A 23,609-nucleotide genomic window follows, 5' to 3' on the forward strand; every position below is an offset into this window, starting at 1 on the left:
TTTTACAAATTGTATCAAAACAAAAACATCAAAAGGGGTTTCAATATCAAATTATTTTTAACTCATAATAACGTTTATCTTTTAAGAACTACAAGTCTTTCTATCTGTGGATCCCTTCAAATGCTTCACTGAGTGAGTCCACTCAAATTAACTCACTCTTTGACGCTCGCGCTGCCGAGAACAACCTCTCACTTACACACTGAATGAGTTGCCACAGCACACTTCAGACTGGGCTACCCTTAGTGTGTAACAAGCTTAACGATGATTAACACATTTGTGCCTTCGATCATAGAGCTACCTTGTCTTCTCTGGCCAGATCAAAGCTACAAACCTGTCAATCATCGTTAACTTTAAGTACCAAATGCCAGATGCCTTGCAATGAGAGTATTGCGCAACGCGATGATGTTCAAACGATATATCATTCAGGCTGACACTAAAAACAACATTCTCTCATTCTCTCGCACTTCAGAAAAGACAGATTGACCGATTGAAATGCTTTGTGCTAAAATAGGAACAGGGGTCATTCAAATTAGAGGTGGGGCCAGTACTCCTGTGGCCCCACTCCTAAAACCGCCACTGAGTCCATGTTACTTCTATTGTTCAATGTCTGCTGTGATTGGTTGTGGAAAACTGGCGTTACAACGGCTGTGTCTGTGTTTTGTCTTTGTAGGTGCAGGTAGTGGTGGATGGTCAAGTCAAATTGGCATAGGTGAGAGGAAACACCGAAAAAAAAATCCTTAAGCAAATGACAACATTCCACAACATTTCATTATTATTCCTCACTGTTCATCAAATATTCCACAATCAAAAATTATCCATGACTATTCCCTAACAATGTAGGGTTATTGTAAAGTGATTTATTTCAAGTTACGGTTAAGGGTATATCGCAACCATTTAAAGTTGTTATTATTTCACAAAAATCTCCAGTTATTCAACTCTGCCTACGATTATGCCACAACATAGTATGTTAATTCCACAGCAGTCTGTCATTTTTCTCTACATTCTGTGGCTATGTCATGCTTATTGTGTTATGTATTTCACAATATTTTAGGTGTATTCCACAATTTTCTGTTTTAGGGTAGCATAAAAAACTAAAAAATGAATACTCCACAACAATCCATGATTATTTAACAATGATAAATTCCACACTTTTCTATGATTATTATTACACATTCAACAAGGTTCTAGTATTTTTCCAAAACGTTCAACATCTATACTTTGATCTACAAGTACTCCACAACAAACAATCAATATTGCACAGTTTTTTACTACGATTGTACGTTTATTCCATAATCATAGTTCCCCGTCTGAGTGGAAGCCACTTCAGCAAACTGGAGGTGAGCCTGGTGGATTGTTTTCCGGTCACCTTCGGCGTGGAGGGCGAGTCGGCCAGCCTGCTGTGTTCCCTGGTTGTGGTCCCTGATCTTCCCAACCTGCCTCCATTGGTTGAGTGGTACAGAGACGGTGAGGCTTTGGCTCTTCCTCTCCCTGCTCTACATTTATTCCACAATAAAGAAAGCAAAGGAGGCGCTCTTCAAAACAGAGCAATTTGCATTGACACTCCAAGTTAAAATTGGTTGAATTTAGTCTATATGTCGACATCAATGCTCCTTTTGTACCACAGTCAAGCTAAGGTTACAATCTTGTGTTAGAAAATGGAAAAAAACTGGACTATTTTAACGTGTATTTTAGACCCATTTGTGCCACCTTTGGCACTTTTCATGAAGTCACACTAATTAGAATAGTAAACGTTAGTCTATGCTAACATGGCTTGCTGGTTTGTTGACTGAACTAACAGATCTTAAGAGGGTTCTTGGATTTCTTTATTCTGGTAAATTCCTGGGTAATTTTTACTCTGGTAAATTATGCAAATTCGATCCATTTTATCGTAGCTAGCAATATGCTATCCTACAAATCGTAGATCTTTGTGCGTAACATGAATTCACAGTTATACACCTTTGGACTGAATTAGTTCCAACGTTTTAAAGGTGCTACATATTTTTTTAATATTAATTAGGCGAGCACGTGATTGCTCAAACATGTCCACCTAACGGCGTTAGCATTTTATGCTGTCTGGATTTGTTTACTTCCTACTACAGGTAGTCCCCGGGTTACGACGTACTAAACTTACGTGATTTCGAATTTGCGACGCCAGAGTCTCATCCGCCATTTTGTCTCCAGTCGTTTTTTTTTTTTTTTTTTTGTCAGGTCACATATACAGTACCATAGACTTCACCATAGACTTCACCATTATAATGGTGAAGTCTATGACAGTACCTTATTGTTCCTCACGGTATCTTATTTTTTGCCTTACTTTATAAATATGACGTGTTCCGTCCTCACTAAACGTGAAGTTGTTCAGCTTGACAGACAGCGAACAAAGAAACTATGCTTTTTGAAGCTTTTTACTTCCTTCACTTTTGACAATTTGTTAATGTGTAACACACATACGTATGTACACTTATGATCAAAACGACACATTTTAACAATAAAACACTTGACACAAAACAGTTGGTGTTCAATTGTCCATCTAGTCTGATCAATATGTAAATTTAGTACATTGAATTAGCCTAATTTGCCCAACAAAAGTCTGCTGGCTTAAATGCTACGAATGCTAACGTATTCACAATTCTCATAGCAAATCATTCACACAACTCTAGAAACTGTAGCTCTAAACTTAATCATAATTACATATGGATACACAAACATGTATTAGCTAAAACAACTTACAGCCTTTTGTGGGCCATATCAGAGCGCAGCCGTCGTTTATCCATGTCAGACAAGTCTGCTTCTCAGTCATACACGGCGACAGTCCAGCCAGACCCAACGCTGCCACCATAGGGCAGTGAATCCTCCACCATTTAAACAAAATGCAATACTTTTGGACTTTTTGCATAGTTGTTTTGAGATTTAGGTGTGCTTAGAAGGTTAATTCTGACTTACGCGGAAATTCGGGTTACGTCACCAGCACAGGAAGAGAACTCGTTCGTAGAAGTACCACTGTATACTGTATAATATAATAATCGAACAATCGAAGGCCCTTGAATCAAATTGTGGAATATCGTGTAGTCATGAAATTGGTGATTTACTACTACTTACCCCAGCCATAGACCTAAGGAAGGAGAACGTTCAGATGTCTCGCGTACCGCCCAAAATACCCCGAATAATAGCTTCACAGGTAACACTTTATAATAACTATCCGTTTTACTAGTTAATAGATCATTAGTAAACTGTTGATAAATGATTTATTGTTGATTTGTGAAGTATTTGTTAACAGTTTGTTAAGCATTTACAGGGTGTTCTTAACCTTAAACACAGTTGGTGTAGAAACGTTTCAAGTTTTTGTGTGTAACGTTTGGCATTTCTACCTTTTCAGGTTAAGAAATGCCGTTCACTTCAAAAGAAAAGGCATTTTGATAAGGCATTTTGCAGGCAGCGCTCATGTTGCACATTTATAAAAATCTGCCATAGAACCACCAAATATTTGTACTTTTCTTTGAATATTTAACCAATAAAACTTATGACCTTCAACATAAAGTGTATATAGTTTTATTAAGATCCATCAACTAGTATGGGCATTTATAATGGGGTCAACCATATTGGAACACCCTGTAAATGATTAACAAACTGTTAACAAATACTTTACAAATCAACAATAAATCATTTATCAACAGTTTACTAATGATCTATTAACTAGTAAAACGGATAGTTATTATAAAGTGTTACCGCTTCATAAGACCGTGAGAACTGGGGTAACGTCACCCAGGTTTTGTCATTTTTACAGTCAATGACAGGGCTGGGCAAACCAGTAGCTGATTCAGCACAGGTATTTAAACCAATGAGGTTTCAGCAGATACTAAAAGCAACTGACTGCAATTAACTGATTGCACTTGTAAGACACTTGATTAGTGAAAAGCTGGCCTCATGATGGGTTAGAACAGTGTAATAGTTTTCCCACCCATGGTCTATGATCATTCCACAGTAACACACTATGATTACAGTACTCTCTACAGTTGTCTTACAATGTGATTTTATGATGATTTCACATGTTTCACAATTTATCAATGGCGTTCTGTAATCATTCGACAAGTTACGCCAATATTTCGAAGCTTTCTATCATTTCAACACAATCTACATTGACTTCACTGGCTCCACAACATTCTACAATAATCGCAGAACAATATGCCATCTATTCAGTTAATCCATGAATTCTCAATGTTCCTCCATCATTCCACAATCGTGATGACTGATTGATTGCTGATAAGCACATCTTTTGGTTTTGTTCCAGATAAACTTTTGCAGCCTGGGCCCCTGGTAGACATGTCAGTGGGTGGCAGCGTAGCCCGCCTGGTGTTGCCCCACTTGGCCAAGGACGATGAGGGTCTCTACACAATCCGCGTATACACCAAGGATGGCACCTCCGAGCACTGCGCCTACCTCTTTGTCTCTGGTACCACATGCTAGTATTTCAGCATATTTTAGTATATCAGCTAGGAACAAGTTATAATTCTGCATTTTGGCAGTTCTCATTTTGGGATTTTTTTGTTTTTAATTGCATTTTCAAATAGTAATTAACATTTGCTTTGCTCTTGTCCCCTAGATGCTACCCCCCCAGTGGCCGGGGCTCCTGGAGCCCCTATGAGCGTCAAGGCTTACGATATCAACTCCGACTACGTCCTGGTGGCCTGGAAACCTCCCAACACTGTCAACGAGGCGGCAATCACAGGCTACTTTGTGGACAGGTGGGTGCCATCATGTGACATTGTTGGTAAGCATGTAGAATGGACACACTGTTCCCGTTTACGTCATCAGCAGTCACTGTAGCATCTTTAATCCAGCAGATTTTCCTGAAATTGGCTCACTGAAGTATATTTATCCTTTTTTTTTCAATTAATTCATCTTCATAAATATTTTAACGTATATAATTCATAACACAAAAATATCAGTATCAATATCCTTCATATATACAATTACTGCTTTTATCATTTTAAAAATAATTAACTTTTCGAAAATGTATTAAATAATTGGTTAGTCAGAATTAAATGAGTAATAAAACATTGGACAATGCATGTAACATATTCACACACTTAATCTTATTGTATTATGTTTTTTTTCAAAGGACCTGCCACTTTTTCAAAAGTCATACGAGGCCACGGAGCACAAGTTTTTGCCCACTCTTGATTTGGTCATTTTTTATCTCTTGCAGATGTGAAGAGAGGAGCGACTCTTGGGTCCAATGTAACGACGCCCCAGTGAAGGTGTGCAAGTACCCAGTTCACGGCCTGAAGGAGGGCCACTCATACCGCTTCCGTGTCCGAGCCGTGAACAGTTCGGGCATCAGCAGGGCCTCCAGACCGTCTGACAGAGTCACGGCCCTGGATGCAGTCGAAAGCGCCAAGCTGGAAGGTAGCCACGAAGGTAAACACAGGAAAAGAAGGATCCATCTCCCAATGAGGATGTTTGTTTTTCTTTTGCCGCAGTAATTAAGAGACAGAGAAAGTACCACGTGGTACTGAGGAATCATGAGCTGCAAGGTACAATGAGATTATGGTAGAATTCCACCTTAAACCCACTTTAAAACAAACTTTAAACCACATAATTCCTGAACCAACCTTAAACATATGATTACACAATAAACCCACATTAAACCCACCCAAAACCATCTTCAAAACAATCCTAACCCAATTTGACTACTGTACTTGAATTTCGAATCCAAACTAAACTCCTTAAAACCAACTTGAATTAATTTTATATAACCCCTTCATACCTGAATTTACATTTAACAAATATACATCAAAAAGCATGGGAGGAATACATACAGTAAGTACATGAAAATAATAACAATAAAAAAACACAGAAAATTAAACTGAAAAATATAACTAAATATTGAAAAATCCAAGAATAAAAAAATGAAAAAAGGTGATAAAAATGAAATAAAAAGAAAATTTAAGAAAATTAATCTAATATAAAAAAAAATTATTAAAATTAATCCAAATTAAATTAAATTAGTAAAATTTCAAATAAATAAGTAAAAAGTATTAACATTAATTAAATAATTATGGTGAAATCTAATTTTTTAAGATTATTTATTCATTGAAAAAAATATATATTACATATATTTTCATTTTTTGAGTAATTTTCTATTTTTACTTCTCTCTCTTTTCTCCTATCTCTGTGATTTTTTAAATTTCAGACTCCCCTCGTTTTTAGCTGTATTTTTTTTCAATGTAATTTTTGATAATTATCATTTTTTACGAATACTATTTTTATGTACTTATGTTTTCCTCAAATGCTTTATGTATATTTTTTAACTACTGTAGCTGGCTGGTTGACTGCCATTGACGGCATTTGTTCATTCGCTGACAACCCTACCACTTCAAATGAACTGGACGTCTACAAGTGACAAACTGCTATTAATATACAGCAGAAGGATGATTGGACGCCACATGATGGTATAGCCTCGTAAATGGCACTGAAAAATTTAAATGGCAATTCAGAAATAAAGGGGTTAACCTGATTTGAAATCCATCCTAAACAGACTCTAGAGCCACTTGAGCTGACTTTACAACAACTTAAAAAACACCAGAAAGGCACACAAAAAAACCCACCCAGAACCAAACTGAAATCCACTTTCCAAAACAACCCCAAGCATCTTTTTAACACACTGGGAAACAACCTGACTTAAATCCCACCTCAAACCTATGCTAAATCAACCTTGAACCCAACGTAATTCTGACCTTCAAACTCACCCTGAAACAACCGCCATCCTTAAACCCACATTCAACATTCAAATCCGCTTTACATTCTCAGGCCAGGCGACCATTCCTGGCCGGCCCAGCGATGTGCATGCGTCTGAGATTTACAAAACACATGTGGTACTCAGCTGGACACCACCTAGCCAACGTGGACCAGCACCACTGTGCTACGCCGTAGAGAAGGTGTGTGTGTGTTTGAATCATACATTTCGTAGGGAGTCCAATTGTTGCGTACGGGGTACTGTGGTACATCTTGGTGTGTTTTTTTTACTGCCAACATTGACGACGATGATAAAAGTCTACTTCATTTTAACTGGGAAGGGCGAATTTGTTCCATCATTGGCATTGAAAGATGAACATTCATGCACGGCCAGTTGTCCCAGTTTAAATTATGAGAATGTCTGTCTTTGTTAATGGTTGGCAATGAGAAGGACCAAATCAAAGTCGTATTTTCGCAAATTGTTGGTCAGTCAGATTCTTCCCAACCAATGTCTTTAATTTGAAAAATGTCCATCCCAAGCACAGATCATCAGTTATTTGCAATTTGTTGATATGAATGTAAGAGCGCTTTCACACTCAACCAACAGGACCAGGGTCCGGTTGGAGAGCTACCTCGCAGCAACACTTGCAAATGAGTGGTTGAAAAAGTTCAGCATTCACACTGTGCTAACCAAACTTTCCCAGCAGCAACAAGTGGATGAAAGGCACACTCATTGATTGGACAAATAGAAGAGGAAATACCTCCCTTCTGGGAGGGGAGGGAGCATGTTAGAATCACAGCATGGTGCTGTGACGCTGCACATAATGTAGCATAGTATTATTTTTACATGTCAAACTGTAGTTTTTTTTATTACTGTCTTTTATTTTGCAACGAAAATATAACAATGGATCTGTCTGTGTCAATTTTGTGAAGCAGGCGTTTGTATGCATGTAAATTTGAATCATAGACTTCATCATCAGTTGACGAGACAGCTCCAACAGACATTGTGCCACGCCTTCCTGTAGGGGGCCAGGCAGAGCGTCGTGCACTGCAGCTCTCACTGCTATAAACTCAAACACACGCTGTGTTCAAACGCCGGATTTAGGTGGAAATAGGACGAAGGTTTTACTGCATACAAGCAGGCAGGAGTGTCTCAAGGGCGATTTGGCTGAGGATTCAAGTTAGTTGTTATATATATAATGTATAACATAATGTATAATTAATAGCACCATGCATGCACTTTGAAACGTGAAAAAAAAAATCAATGGATAAAATTAATGTAACTTTGGCATGAAATATTTACGTAAAATGAATGATAACTGCCCGCTTTTTTGCTTTTAACCAAGAATATAGACTGTTTTACATTCATATGTATAGAAATTCCGCGATTTCAGCATTTATTTACAAGAATTTTCAACTTAAACAGCTCTTTGTTTCGTGACGGCCGCCATGTTGGATGTCACAATACCTTAACTTTTGCTTGAAATATTTACGTAAAATGAACGATAACTGCCCGCTTTTGGGGGGGGGGGGGGTTACCCAAGAATCTAGACTGTTTTACGTTCATATCTATAGATATTCTGCGATTTAAGCATTTATTTACAAGAATTTTCAACTTAAAAAGCTCTTTGTTTTGTGATGGCCGCCATGTTGGATTTTGTATCGCTACACATGACATTTAAGTTGCTATTTCTGGCAAAAAACCATATGTTCAATATTGCTATCAATCCCGAAAATATAGGTGATTATTTCTGCATTTGGTGGGTTTTGTGCATCTAGCGTAAAATCTGAGAATTTTAAAGCCATTTTAAGTTTTGTTATACTTATATAAAAATAATTAATCAGGATGTTTTTATGGAACGACTTTGAATTTTTTTATGTCGCTGCTCATGGAGACTCATATATGCCAAAGGGAGGTGCCTGTTTTGGTTTTAGGTCGCTAGTGGCTTTGGTTTTGAAAATAGGTAAATTTCAAGTTTTTGAAAATATGCCTCCTACGCCTGCGCCTTGAGCCTTGTGTCCCGTCAGCTGATAGTGACGTCTACAGTATGTTGAATAAAATAAAATAAATATTTAATTAATTTAATTAATTTTATTTATTTTTTTTTAACTAATTTAGCAAGTCGCCTCTTGACCAACGGCTAGGTCGCTCCCTTCCGACTAAATGCCAAGCGAACTGGAGTATATAAAAAATGCATAGGGGAAATTAAACCACGAAAGGGACCCCAAGTCACAGAGTCACGCAATCGCTCTCACTTTCATGACTTTTTGGACTGTAAAATTGTCGTCATTTCCAGGAGATCGAGACTCACAAAACAGCTGCCCCGGGAGGCTTAGCCTGTCGCTCTCACATGGTATGTTCAGCAACAGCATGTAAAACATGATCGCCACTTTAGAACTCGATTCTGTTTATCGATTTCAACTGCTTAGTGCAGCACAACAATATTTAGCCATGGTTAATCGTCTGTCATCTTGCCATTGCTGATTTTGAATATTATCCGCGCTGTCTTTTGCTTCCAAGGATGCCCTGCGTGTACTGTCACAGCCTTAGAACATCACACCTTTCTCCTGTCATGCTGCACATAAAGTAGCAAAGCGCACCCTGCTCCAGTTGCATTCACTCGCTTAAAGCGGATCGAGACGATTTTTGATTGAACCAGTGTTCGGTTGTTTGGTCCGAACTAGAGTTCGGATGCACATTCGCATTGGCGGACTATCTGAGAACAAGTCTCTGGTCTATTAAAAACGGATCAAACAGTGCTAGTGTGAAATCGCCCTAAGACCTCAAACCCCAATGTAAGTCTATTGTTCATTGGTTGGGTACGAACCGAAGATATTCTTTGATCACAAAAAGTATGTCGAACCTAAACTTCATCAGTAGATACCACTCTGTCACTCCTACTCAGAGGTTGCGCTAGACATTTTCGTTGTCTGTCATTTTGACTGACAGGGTCATAAAAATCCGGTCATAATCTATTTTTACCCGTCACTTAAATTTTTAAAATGATAATGATGACATATTCAATAGTATTTAGTTTTCATTCATTTTTAATTAATATTGTAACGCTTGCTTGGCGGCGAAAAATTAGACACGGAAGACATGGTATTTTTCTCCCTCTTTTTACTCTGCTTACCGCCAACAACACCAACAAAACAACAACTCCGCCCCCAAAGAAAAAGAGGCAACTATATCGACCCCAATCACCAACGTCACACAATGATCATAATTGTGGTTGTCAGCCCAAAATCTTCTAAATATATATTAAATGCATCTTACCAGATATAAAATGACTACTACATAGTCTGTGGTGATCGTTTGGTGCCCAGATTTCTTGTCGAATTACAGCAGTCCATCTCGCTCTCCTCTTCGGGTCTCTCAGAATACGGTAGAACTTCAAGTCTCTCCGTCTATCTTCTCTGTTACTGCAACCAACCGCCACACACGCCTTCACCATTTTGATTATTAATGTTAACGAGCAGAAAAACACGCCGTAATAGGAGGCATGTACGTAGTGGTAATGTGCAAGCACGACGAGCTGACACACAATATGGCGGCTCCAGTCAGGGGGGCGGAGTTGTGACATCATGTGATTGGGGTCTATACACAGGCGGCAATCTAGTCCACCAATTGGATGACGCGCTGGCACACCGGGTGCACCAATAAGAACGTCGCGTTGATGTGTCAATCACGGTGCCGCCGCCAGACCCCGGTGACGCTACAATATTCTGACAGAATAGCCAACGACGTCATGCATTAAGAGAGACAATAGCTAATTAATATGCTCACTCGCCACCCTGTGGTCTGGGGTGTGAATTGCAACCTGTCAAAATGACGGACGAACTTCAGTTTTTTCCGTCACCGTTTTAAAAAACCGGTCAACGACGGAAAATATTCGGTTAACGCAACCCCTGCTCCTACTGCTCTCTCAGTGTTTGGCTGCGGTTGCTGATGGTGGCGATGACTCGTGGCATCGCGTCAATGTGGGCGTGGAGCTTCGCTCGCCTCGTTTGGCTGTCTTTGATTTGCCAGATGAGTGCGATTATCTGTTCCGCGTGTTTGCGTTCAACGAGTATGGCGCCAGCCTGCCCTCGGAGCCCTCGGAGCCAGTGAGGAAGGCGGAATGGGACGGTAAGGGAACACAAAAGTGTCCCCTAATGCGCTACGTCAGGGGTGTCAAACTCATCTTTGCGCAGGCCACATCGTAGTAATGATTTACTCAAAAGGGCCATTATGTCTGCCAATGTATGTATGTACCTTCTATTATTACATACTCTAGAAAATGAAAAAATACCCAGGGCTTCAGATAAAAACCATTTACTGGGAGCAGGCCCGGCCCTGGGTAACTAGGTGCCCTAGACAAACGTGCTGCTAGGAGCCCCTCCCCTCTAAAAAAAAATAGTAATATACAGTATATTGTTATAAATATTTTATATTTTGCCAAAAGACTTATAGAAGCTATTGTTTATAAATAAATAAATAGCACATTATCCTTATACCTATAGTTGCATTTTGTTCATACAGTAACACAATCACATTCATATCATTTTCTTAAACAAATAGCCACTGAATTCTTAACTCTTTTTGTCTCTTAGGCTTCATGACCACTTGATAGTGCCTTTGAGCAAATGAACCACCATGAAACTTTGAATCAATTGGCTGCAAAACGTTATTGCTTCAAGAAGCTTAATTTGGCTATCACTGCTCGATGTATTCTCTAACTTCCCTTGAGAGAGATAGACACCCTTCGCTGCCACCTACTGTCAACACTAGGGATGCCCCCGATCCATCACGTGATCAGAAATCGGGCCAATCGGGCCATTTTTCAGAGGATCAGAATCGGGTGTAAAGGAATGGGTTTTTAATGATTTTATGGGATTATTTTTAAGGGCGAAAAAGTAACAAAATAATCCAGAAATTCAAAGGAATTTCCAGAAGAAACAAAAAGATATACATTTTATACTCCGCAACCCTCCTGGAAAAAGTGGAAGTACTCTAAACAGTACAGTACTTTAGCATGTTTGGAACTTTTGTTCAAATTTTTTTTTTAAATTCAGTGTTAGATCACGACTCGTTATCGGTAAATTCTCAAAATCAGGTTCCTCGGACTCGACTCGGGTGCAAAAAGATGGGATCAGGACATCCCTAGTCAACACTGTTGTCGTACCACATGCCTCTTGCCTCCCAGCATGCACTGCAGCACTACAGATGTAAACATTTAAACTTCATGTTCTGTGCTAATTATTTATTTAGATAGTGTTTCAGTTAATTGCTAATAATTAATTGCTATTTATGTTATGTAGTTTATTGTTATGTGATATTTTAGTTTTAAAACCGTGAGTGTCCTTTTTGTGAAGTGAATCTGCTGTAGTAGTAGTTTTTTTCTGGGTATTCCATTTTTCCCTTGAGCAATTTAACAACCATGCCATTAGATGGCGTCCTAGGCAACCGCCTAGCTGGCCTATGCCCAGGGCCGGTCCTGGCTGGGAGCACTGTAGCCCCTAACCTGAAATTTAAGGGGGGAAGTAGAAAATGTAGGTGTGCAAAATGTTGATCGACTCAAAAATAACCCATTATACTTTACAGTATATTCAAATTTTCACCCATTTTCATTGAATTACTGAGCAATGCAGTCCTTTAGCAACTCATTTGCACATTGTCACCAAAAATGTGGCTTAACCGGGTGAGAGGTTTGTCAGCAACAAAAGATCGTTCGACAACTATTGTATATAACAAAAAATACTTGAAGCATCTCCACATTTTTAAAAGTGATGACAATCTGCAATTTTGGTATTTTTGCGAGTAATGTGAAGTCGATGAGCGTGATTTGCTTTCGTGGGCCACACAAAATGATGTGGTGAGCCGGAACTGGCCCTTGAGTCTTGAGTTTGACACCTTTACTACCCTATAATACAGACTACATTGTGTAGTGTACGTGACCACATGTGAAACGCTGCACTATATTTTGCAGGTTGTGAGCTGCCTGTTGGTATGTACTAGGATACTTTCATTCACTTTTACCTCCTACACGTTTAAAGTGTGTCTTTTTCTGAGCACCCTGCACATTATTCTTGTTAAAAATAATGTCATTTTCACCCAAGCTACCACTAGAATGCATGATACAATGTTGATTAAATCTCTGTATCAATCTAATCCAGATTTTTTTTAATTTATTAAATAATAAATGTGAGCTGTTAGTATCTTTTGTTTTAGTGTCATTGGCGGCAGCTGGATGTCCAATCCATTTTGAGTGGGAGGGGCAAATATTGAATGGTTAGCGCCATCGATGGCACCAAATGAGTTAAATGACTGCACTCTTAGAGTTAAAGAGAAAAAAAATGGTAATTCATGTATGAAAGTAGTAATGAGTTCACAAGTACCACCTGGGTAGCACCCAAAATGTACGGACAATTTCATAATCTCTGTTAGCAACGCTTGTTGAAGCCAAGTAGAGAATTTTCATATTAAAAACTATGGAGTCATTTTGACCCTGGACATGTTTACCTATCCAAAAATGTATGTGACAATCAGCGAAAATAAATGTATTCTGCAGAAAATATATTCAATGAATAATAAAATAAAATAAAACAGGCCCTGAAACGAGTTTAGGTTTTCAGTGGGAAATTTGGTGGAATTGTCTATACTATTTGGACATGGAAAATGTCTCAAAGACTGATAGTCTAAATTGAAGATTCAGATGGCCTGATTAGTATAACCATCAATATACTGTAATAGGAAGGCAAACTTTATTTTTTTAATTCATTTAGCTTGAAGTCACAATGAGGCAGGAGCACTGTTGTTATTATTGTTGGCTTTAAAGTCACCTCACATTTTGGGAATGAAGCACACTTGCTGAAAATGGCCACAGGAAGCAACGTTCATTTACCACCCCATTGCTATAAACTCCTCTCTGTCTGTCCCAAAAAAACAGGCGTGCCGTCTGCTCCTGGACAACCAGTCGCCACCCGGAACACCAGATCGTCTGCCTTCGTGCAGTGGGAAGCACCCAAGCACGGACAGCAAGGCCTGATGGGATACTACATCGATGGCCGCATCGTTGGCAGCAAGGACTGGTTTGCCTGCAACCACAAACCCTTCAAACTCAACAGGTTACAAATACTGTATCATTCTATTTCTTGATGTTTTTTTTTCAGTTTAGTCATTTTACATCCTCTTACAAACAAAGTTATTTCATCTTTTCAGGTTTGTGGTGCACGGCCTGACGCTTGGAGAAACATACGTGTTTCGGGTGCAAGCTGTCAATGTGTTCGGCCTGAGCGAAGAGTCCCAGGAATCAGGACCCATTTCAATTGAGCCAGCCCTTGGTGAGTGCCACCCAGACGCTTTGACCACAGAGACCTACATTTCCGTCGTTTCGGTTTATGTCATCTGTTACTGTTCTGCCAGGTGGGGGGTTTGAGTATGGTATGTATGACAGAGTTGTGTCCTCCTACCCCTGCCCTCATCTCCACCCCACAGCCTCCTTCACGTGATTTGTCGTAGTAATCACGGGTCACATTTGAAGATAGGCGTGGCCAACGCTGATGCACCACTCACTAACTTTACCTGAAATAGAGGTTGCAAACGTAGTCAATCTCTGTAACATAAAGGCACATTGTCTCCCTGGTAATGGAAGGACAAAATTGGTTGATCCCACTATCATAGGCTGGTTTACCAACTCCCAATAATCCCCAAAGGAGAAGAACAATTTTTGCTTAATCGCAGTTTCATATTGAGCCCAAATGTTTTTGATTCTTTTTTGTACACTATTAAGTACATTTATTTATGCAAAAACATTTTTAAAAATCTGACTGATTTCATTTCCATTCATTTCAATTGAAACTTGAAGAAATTAGTGTTTTGTGATACGAGCATAGTCAAAGGAAGGGGAAAAGTTTTGCACCACTGTACTGATTAGGTTTAGTCATTTAGATAAATGTTTAAAAATAATAGAATCTCAAAGGGAACGGTTGAACTTAATAAGGTGCTATATGCAGTATATCATGTCGTCATCCAGCAGGTTATAAGGAAATAAAAGCTTCTCTAGACAATGCTTGTGCAACAGGTGCATGTTGTGCTGCTGTGTTTTAGTATTGTATTGGTGGATTTTATTCTTATGACATGATAATGGTGCCATTAAGCGATGGATTAAGTCAACTAAGTCAACACGATAGCTACGTCTACACTAAGACGGATAATGGCCTTAAATGTGTAATTAGTTAGACAATACGACATGTCGGCTACACTAATGTACCTCTTGTCCGGAAATTTTATTACACGGGGTAGGGGTAAGTTCATAAACTACGGACGCACCGCCTAGTACAGCCGGGGTAGTTTCTACCAGGATAGAAACCGGGATAGTATCTACATAATAATCAGATACAAGGAAGTCACGTCATGGAGCGCGCCATTGCCATTTTTTGTGAGGCTTTACGGCATTGGAAACAATAGAGGAGAATGGTGCAGACGCGTCTTTCCTGCTCCTCTTTTTACAACTGAAAGAACTTGTAGATCTTACGCTTGAATATTTCTGGAGAAGACATCAAACAACGGCGAAAAATGATAAGCTTCCAGTTCAGAGGTGACCCGTGCGGCTCCTTTTTGCGCATGCGTAGTCTGCAAAAATGTAGGCGTCCCGTGCAGGAGCGGCGCGTTTATAAATGCACTTTAAATGTAAAATATTGTCTGAATATACAAGGCAAAAAAATGATCCGTCCATGTGTAGACGTAGCCTTAAGGCCAAGGTACAAAATAAACTACCCCTATTCACTGCTTCCCACCAATGATTGTAACTTGTCCGGCAGCCACCCCCAGTTCCCCCTATGGTATTAGCCTGCTGAATTGCGATGGTTCCTCCATGACTGTGTCCTGGAGCAGTCCCAAGCACTGTGGTGGCTCCAGAATCAGCGCCTACTACGTGGACAAACGTGATGTCGACACCCTAGTCTGGAAGGAGGTCAACACAAGCGGTATCGTGGACCGAGTGTGTACAGTAAGTGCCCGGAAACCCTCTGGTGACATCCTGTGGTTCTGTGTGTGACCAACAAGGTGTTTGTGCTTTTAGAGCAGTGGTTCTAACTGGGGTCTGCGCGCCATAGCTATGAGATCTTCAAAATAAGTAGCAATAAATTTGTATATAGTATCATTAAAGGGAATCCCTCAAATGTGAACCACTGACTCAATCAAAGATCTCCGTCTGTCCAAATAAGACTACTATACTGCATATGAATAAATGTGTCTTGCTTTTTTTCCTTAGGTGGACAATCTGACAGAGGGAACCTTCTATGAGTTCAAAGTTCAGGCTGCCAACATGGCAGGCGTGGGCTTGCCCTCAGCTCCCAGCCTCCCGATGAAATGTGAAGCTTGGACCTTTGAGCAGCCAGGTACGCTCATTTTACAGAAGCTTCAATGTTATTTGGCTGATAACTTAGCCCATAATGCTATTTCTTTCACTATTTAGGTAAATGACATTTGTTTAAAGTTAAATGGTTAGCAATCCATTCTGCTACCAACTCCACCACTTGTGTTGGCGATTACTGATGAAAATCTGTAATTTTGCTCATCCATCATCGTCATTATCACTTTTATCCATCTGCCGCAGGTCCAGCTTATGACCTGACCTTTAGCGAGGTCCGCAGTCATTCTCTGGTCCTGGTTTGGAAAGCTCCAGTTTACACAGGGGCAAGCGCTGTCTCCGGATACTTTGTGGACATGGCCAAGAAAGGATCATGCGAGTTTGTCGCTCTGAATGAGGAGCCCATCAGTCAGCGCTACATGCAGGTGAGACACTAGCCGAAGCAACGAGGTCCGTTACTGTCTAGTCATCTAAAGTTTTAGCTTCGGATAATGTGATTGCTTGGTATTCACCCAATGGGATCATCACTGTCGTGCATTAGATGGATAATCCACAGATCTGAGATACGATGCCGTTCACATCTATGGGCCTGGATCTCGCAAAATGTTTAGAAACACCTCTGATATTTCCTAGTGAACCTACTTAAGTTTGCAAGTGAAAGTCTAGGCCTTTTTTCTCAGAATCCTTGTCCCACAATTTGGTTCCGGATAAGTAACTTTCACCAACAGATGCACTTCTGTTTGTCTTGTGTTGTTATTCAGGTGCCAACTGTTATGTTTGTACTCTTCATGGCTTTTGTCGGTGGAAATGCAACTGTGTAGTGGTGTGCTGTCATTCTTGTGTTGTGCCTCTTCAATTTGGGCCAACTAATGGCGGCTGGTACCTTGCGGTTGGCAGAGAGGCTTGCGTGCTCCAATGACACTTGAAAGCTATACTGGCAGGGAAATCACACCGCTAGCAGGTTTAACCATGCCGGGTAGGTTTCGGTATACAAGCCAGACAAAAGTCAGCACCTGGTCCTCCAGGTTACGGGTTGGGTGTGAGTTTAAAAACTCTACCCCGTAAAAACAGCATGTAACTAAAATGACGAGAATGAGCCATTCCGGTAAACTGCTGTGGAGAAGAGAGGGCACATCCTTGGATGTATCTGTGTCGGGGCCTGGTGAAATCCGGTAGGAAGCCCGACTCCTTATGTCCTCGATCTTCGATGCCAAAGCCAAAACAAGAGTAGGCACCTGGAACGTGTGCACATTGTTCCAATGTGGGTCCAGGTGCTGAAGACTATGAGGGATGCCTGGACATCTTAGTCAAATGAGGCTGACTGGGCAGGGATGCCTCGTGATTGATGGAGCAACCGTTCTTTTCTCTGGGAAGCAAGACCCCTATACCCATGGAGTCGGGATCATCCTTTCTAGCTGTGCGGCGCAAGCATTGCATCATTACATCGAGGCCCTACACAGACATGCCAAAGTCACCATCGTGCAGGTCTATGCCCCAATCAAAGTCGCCTCAGAGGAGGACAAGGACACCTTCTACAGCCAGCTCCAAGCCATGCTTCATGTGATCCCCAGCTACAACATTAAGATGCTGATTGGAGACCTAAATGCAAAACCTAAAACCTAAATGCACCAACAACAATGGGGAGAGAATGTTGATGCAAGCTGGCAGCAATGGCCTTAGCATTGGCAACATGTATTTCATGCACAAGCAGATACACAAAATGACCTGGGTTTCACCTGGAAGCGTAACCTGAAATGAGCTGGACTACATCTGCATAAACACAAGATGGCGTTCATCCTTGATAGATGTCCGCTCAGACAGGGGTGCAGATATAGGCTCAGACCACTTTCTTGTGGTGGGTAAAACCAGGCTGAAGCTGAAAAAGGTGGAAAAAGTGCAGGCCAAGAGACCCTATGCAGCGAAAAAGCTTAAGAACACCAACCTGTCTAGTAGCTACGGTGAAGAGTTGAGGAGGAAGCTTGAGGTACCTCAACATCCTTACATTGAGGAGCAGTGGAGTCTGTTCTCCCATGCCATTACTGAGACTATGGAAACTGTTTTGGGCGGGGGGGGGGGGGGGGTGGAGCACCAACAAGGACAGGTGGATAAAAGAAAAAGACCTGGGAATTGATTGATGAAAGGAAGATGGCAAAGATGATAAGAGAACAGACGAGGAGGCTGGATGGATGAAAAGATGTAGAGTACAGGCGCCTGGACTGGGAAGTAAAAAATGTGCTTTAGGAAAAATAAACATAAGTGGCTAGAGGAGAAAGCTAGAGAGGCACAAGAGGCAGTAGAGAAAAACAACAGTAAAGCATTCTACAGAATTGTGTGGGAGCTAACCAGCTCGAGGAGCAGCTCTAGAGTGCCAGTCAGGAGCAGAGCACTCCTAAGTGATGAGGAACAGCAGGCAAAGTTGGTGGAACACTTCAGGGAGGTTCCCAACCAGCCAACAGCTTCCATCCTCTTTAATTTTGACTGGGAAACACCAGCTCCAACTCTGACAGTTACCTTAGTAGAGATAACCAGGAACGAATTCAATTCAATTCAACTGACCGACTGAATTACTGAAGCACAGTCATAAAGTGGTTGTGGAGAGTCTCACGCACCTGTTCAACCTGATCTGGCAAGCCGCAGAGGTTCCTGCCGACTGGAGGCGAGGGGTTTTTGTGACGCAGCTGAAAAAGGGAAACCTCAGAGACTGGCGGGGGTATACGCTGTCTATCCCTTGCAAGGTGTTCTGCAGTATGCTGCTCCAACGCCTAAAAGCTGGGGTTGATACCATCCTAAGGGAAGGGCAAGCCGCTTTCCAAATGGAAAGATCCTGCGCAGAACAGATTGTCACTCTTCGCAACATCATAGAACAGTGGCAAGAACTCCAGGTACCCCTCATCATCAATTATATCGATTTAAAGAAAGGTTCTGACAGTATCCAGCGAGAATCAATGTGGCAGATCATCCAGCTATACAGTATACCATCCAAGTACATTAGCATCTTCAAATCCCTGTAAGACAACTCCACCTGTCGAGTAAGAACAACCGACGACTTTCGCATCGTGACTGTGGTAAGACAGGGCTGCATCCTGTCATCCTTACTGTTCATCATTGTCATAGACTTTGTGATGAGGAAGTCAGTTGTCGGGACAAACCTCTGCATCCATTGGGTAGGGGACAGACTGGCAGATCTGGACTTAGCTCTACTGAGCCATACCCACACGGCACTCCAAAAATTGACCAACAATCTGCATGAGCAAGGGGGTAAAGTCGGCCTACGTATCGGCCAAGAGAAGACCAAGGCCATGACCATCATACAAGACCAAAACCTTCCACGAATGATCATAGGCAAACAAGGCACTGAATACATAAAAACTTCACATATCATGGAAGCAACATCTCAAACACCAGAGACGCAGAAAAAGATGTACGGATCAGAATCAGGAAAGTCGTAGGAATCTTCCAACACATCCGGAACATCTGGTTATCATAATCTATCAGTACATCCATAAAACTGCGACTGTATATGTCAGTGTTCATCCTTACAGTGACCTACGCCTACGAGACGAGGATAAAGACAGCCAGGATCACCACCAAGCTGGATGTCTGCCACAGACGGTGCCTCAGATACATCTTGAGGATCTCTTGGGGAGACCACATAATCAATGAAGAGTTGATGAGAAGAGCAGGGGAAGCACCTCTGACTCACATTGTCTCGGACAGGAGAAGGACAATGGCTGGACACGTACTCCGACTGCCAAGAGAAATACCGGCAAGTCTGGCAATAGGCTGGGTGCCAGTAGGGGGAGGAGGAAGAGAGGACACCCAAAGTAGACATGGAGACATACAGCCTTGGAAAACCTAAGAGAGATGGGAGTCATCTGGCATGTGGCAAGGAGGGCCGCCAGTGACCAGAACAAATGGTGGGGACCCGTTGCCCAATGTTCCAGGAGGAAAGGGAGGCACTAAGTCCAAGTAGTGGTGGCATGCAAACTGCCTATGTGCAGTGCACTAAAGTGAAACAAAGTATCCTAAAATGAAGCGCAAATGAGATAAACCAGCTGGTGATTGCCCTGCAGGTGAGAGATCTGGAGGAAGGTGAATGGTATGTGTTCCGGGTTCGCACCGTCAATGCTCACGGCATTGGTAGACCCTCCCTGGTGACTGAGGCCGTCTGTGCCAGACCTCCTCCAGGTAAAGCCTATACTTTTACAATCTATGTTGGGTATGTTTACCAAGCTTTTTTACTACAGCATTCACTGATGTCTCCAGGCACCAAAGAGATCGTGGCAGGTGTTGACGAGGAGACAGGTGACATATTCCTGTCCCTGGAGGCCTGTGACATCAGTCAAACTTCCGCCTTCATCTGGTCAAAGAACTACAAGCCCATCGGTGAATGCCCTCGCGTTACTGTCACCACCAAAGGACGCACGTAAGTTTGCCCTTTTCCAAATTTAAGAAATTAGTGCTGCATTTTAGCGTTAGAACGATTGAGTTGATCATCCAGTATTAACCCTCAACATTATCCACTATGAACATAATACCATCTGTATTCTGTATCTCATATTATGCATTCTACATACCATGATCATTTGCATAAAGAGTAGAGCTGTGAGCATGGTATACTTGTACACAGTGCCTTGAACATTGTATACCATATACAGTGTTCCCTTGCTATCTATAAGGAATGAGGCCTATTGCGAAAAGCCAAAATCTGCAAGTCTCCTATGCCCCCTTGGTTTATAGTTGCCTATAGATGCCACAGGACAATGGCAAACCACTACTTTTGTCGACGTGAGTCACATGAACTCACTTCAAACCAGTTCCTAAGCACCAAGATGTCACAAGATTGCACTAAAGCAATACTTACAGTACACTATGTTAATCTGAAAATCGCAAATATATTATACCACGGCCCTCGCTGGACCCCTAATGAATGAATAAATGATAACCATCCAATACTATACCAAATACCATACCTATACCACCTGCATGAAGTACTGTCTACATTATGTCAAAATGTTACATGACAAGTTCCGACATATACTCTATGTACATTGTATTAAAGCTTCAAGAATGGAAATAATGTCTTGACATCTTTAAGTTCCAGACTGAGTTTCATCAACCCAGACAAAGATGATCTAGGACGTTACTCTGTGCTCGTCACGGACACTGACGGCGTGTCCGCCAGCCACACGCTCACTGAGGATGGTACGCTAGACCACTCCCATTGTCTGTTGAACAATCAAATTCTTTAAATTGGTTTTCTTTACTCTGCAGCTCTCAACTCCATGTTGGAGCTCAGCTATGCCATCAGGAACCCCAGTGAGTATCAGGCTACCACTCTCAGCCTATCAGGTGTCTGCAGGTAGAGGTGGCGTACTCTGGTAACATTACTTTAAGTCAGATCTACAGTAAGCCACTAATTTTAGGACTTAACACTTGCTTGTATAACTGCTGAAAAACTTGATTTGGATTTGCAAGTAGAGACACAATAAATGCAAACTCAACTTCTATTTATATTGTACCTTTCACACAGAGAGCTCACAAATCACTTTAAATTGTTCACAGTCACACGAAACACATTCATACACAAATGGTGCTTTTGCCAACCCATTGGTAGTATATTAGGCTTCAGTATCTTGCCCAAGGACACTTTTGACAGCGGGCAGTCGTTCCCAAGCATCGAACCGCTGATCATTCAGTCAGAGGACAACTTGAGCTGCCAACTACATCACGTGTCTCGTGTCAATATAATAATAACAGGCAGAGAAAGATTTTGCAGAAGAAGCTATTTTTTGTGGGCTGCAATAAACAGCCAGGCCAGCGTCCTCTACTTGCAAATTCTTTGAATAATAAATAATAACAATGGAATACATGTCATTATATGAAATATTTCTCTCCAATATGTAGGACTTGACTCATTCCAAGAAATGACTAGACTCCACATTCTTAAAGTCTAGGGGAGAGTCGACTTGTTTGATATTTGCCATAGTAAATTAGTAGTTTTTTTCATTTAAATTTGATCGTTAAGACCCGAGGCTTATGACTTTTACATACTGTATATGACTTACTCCCACCTATAATGCTAATAAACCTTGTCTTCTTCACACAGTTGTCCCACTCAAACACGGCCTCAACTACGAAGTCTTGGAGAAAGGCCATGTGCGTTTCTGGGTGCAGGCCATCAAACTTACACCTGCCGTGACGTACAGATTTGTCGTCAACGACAAGGAGGTTACCAGTGGCGAGGTAAACATTGTGAAAATAACAAGGCACACTATATACACTGTGAAAATAACGAGGTTAACTAACTTGAACAACAACAAACAATTTGGAGTTTGTCTTTTGAAGGAATCCTGCCAAATAATCAACATCCTATGCTTTTTATAGCATTTGGCATCAGGGCTGAATTTTTCAAATTTAGTGGGAGAAAATCTCACAGAGGAGTTTTCCTTGAAACCGAGACAGACCTGTTCAGTTCCAGGCTTTCGATTTTTTTTATGCATCCTCATTACGAAAGTCAACCAGTAGTCCTCTCCATTTTTTATTCATTGAGAAAGTTGTGTCAGTGACTGCTTTTTCCTAATTTTCCAGGGAGTGCGGTTGACTACTAAATATGTGCTTCACAAAATGGTTTCCATTCGAGACCTTCTGATCATTCCTGTTTTGAAACACTCATCCAATTTCATGTTCAACGGAGGAATTGGTTTTGGGTGCTGATTTTTAATACAAAAGTCTGATTTCCAGTTATTGTTGACATGTTCACCCAATTTAATATTGCTCAAATAACCTTGCATAGGTAGGTTATTTTGTCAGGGAACCCAGGAATACAGTAATATGTGATGTAGGCATGTTGAACCCACAAATACAGTGGTATGAAAAAGTATCTAAACCTTTTAGAATTTCTTTCATTTCTGCATAAAATCACCATCGAATGGGATCTGATCTTTGTCAAAATCACACAGATGTAAAAACAGCGTCTGCCTTAACTAAAATCACCCAAACATTTATAAGTTTTCGTATTTTATTGAGGATAACATGCAAACAATGACAGAAGGAGGAAAAATAACTAAGCGAACCATCTGCCTAAGGAGACTTAAAGAGCAATTGAAACCTATTTCTACCAAACAATTTTAGTCAGGTGTGTGCCCAATCACTGGTGAGTGGTTTAAAGCTGCCCTGCCCACTATGAAACACACACCTGGTAAGAATTGTTTTGATGAGAAGCATTGTCTGATGTGCGTCATGGCTTGGTCAAAAGAGCTGTCTGAAGCCCTGCGATCAAGAATTATTGATTTGTATAAAGCTGGGAAAGGATACAAAACCATCTATAAAAGTCTGGATGTTCATCAATCAGCAGTCAGAGAAGTTGTCTACAAATGGAGAGAATTTGGCACTGTTGTTTCTCTCCCAAGGAATGGCCGTCTACATAAGATGACGCCCAGAGTTCAGCGCAGAATACTCAGAGAGGTTAAAAAAAAATAAGAACCCCAGAGTGTCTACTAAAGACTTACAGAAGTCAGT

The 23,609-nt window shown here is 41.0% G+C and overlaps 1 protein-coding gene across 8 annotated transcripts in view; it reads left to right on the forward strand.

The window, feature by feature from the left end:
• The window catches only part of myom2a (myomesin 2a), a 64,120-nt gene that overhangs the window by 32,088 nt on the left and 8,423 nt on the right, over nt 1-23,609 (forward strand). For 4 of the 8 annotated variants that reach the window (XM_057843032.1, XM_057843033.1, XM_057843035.1 and 1 more), the window contains 20 exons: nt 671-709; nt 1,300-1,464; nt 4,289-4,450; nt 4,601-4,742; nt 5,207-5,406; nt 5,481-5,534; nt 6,811-6,938; nt 10,666-10,864; nt 12,705-12,722; nt 13,665-13,842; nt 13,937-14,058; nt 14,141-14,158; nt 15,538-15,725; nt 15,990-16,116; nt 16,335-16,513; nt 20,162-20,276; nt 20,355-20,514; nt 21,187-21,293; nt 21,363-21,407; nt 22,198-22,334. In XM_057843032.1, the coding sequence (XP_057699015.1) occupies nt 671-709; nt 1,300-1,464; nt 4,289-4,450; nt 4,601-4,742; nt 5,207-5,406; nt 5,481-5,534; nt 6,811-6,938; nt 10,666-10,864; nt 12,705-12,722; nt 13,665-13,842; nt 13,937-14,058; nt 14,141-14,158; nt 15,538-15,725; nt 15,990-16,116; nt 16,335-16,513; nt 20,162-20,276; nt 20,355-20,514; nt 21,187-21,293; nt 21,363-21,407; nt 22,198-22,334 (2,483 nt within the window). Of the gene's footprint in view, nt 1-670; nt 710-1,299; nt 1,465-4,288; nt 4,451-4,600; nt 4,743-5,206; nt 5,419-5,480; nt 5,535-6,810; nt 6,939-10,665; nt 10,865-12,704; nt 12,723-13,664; nt 13,843-13,936; nt 14,059-14,140; nt 14,159-15,537; nt 15,726-15,989; nt 16,117-16,334; nt 16,514-20,161; nt 20,277-20,354; nt 20,515-21,186; nt 21,294-21,362; nt 21,408-22,197; nt 22,335-23,609 lie in introns of all 8 variants that reach the window. The other 4 variants (XM_057843038.1, XM_057843039.1, XM_057843034.1 and 1 more) reach the window with 3 other exon arrangements.

This window comes from Corythoichthys intestinalis, chromosome 8, assembly GCF_030265065.1.
Source record: "Corythoichthys intestinalis isolate RoL2023-P3 chromosome 8, ASM3026506v1, whole genome shotgun sequence".
Taxonomy (NCBI): Eukaryota; Metazoa; Chordata; class Actinopteri; order Syngnathiformes; family Syngnathidae; genus Corythoichthys; species Corythoichthys intestinalis.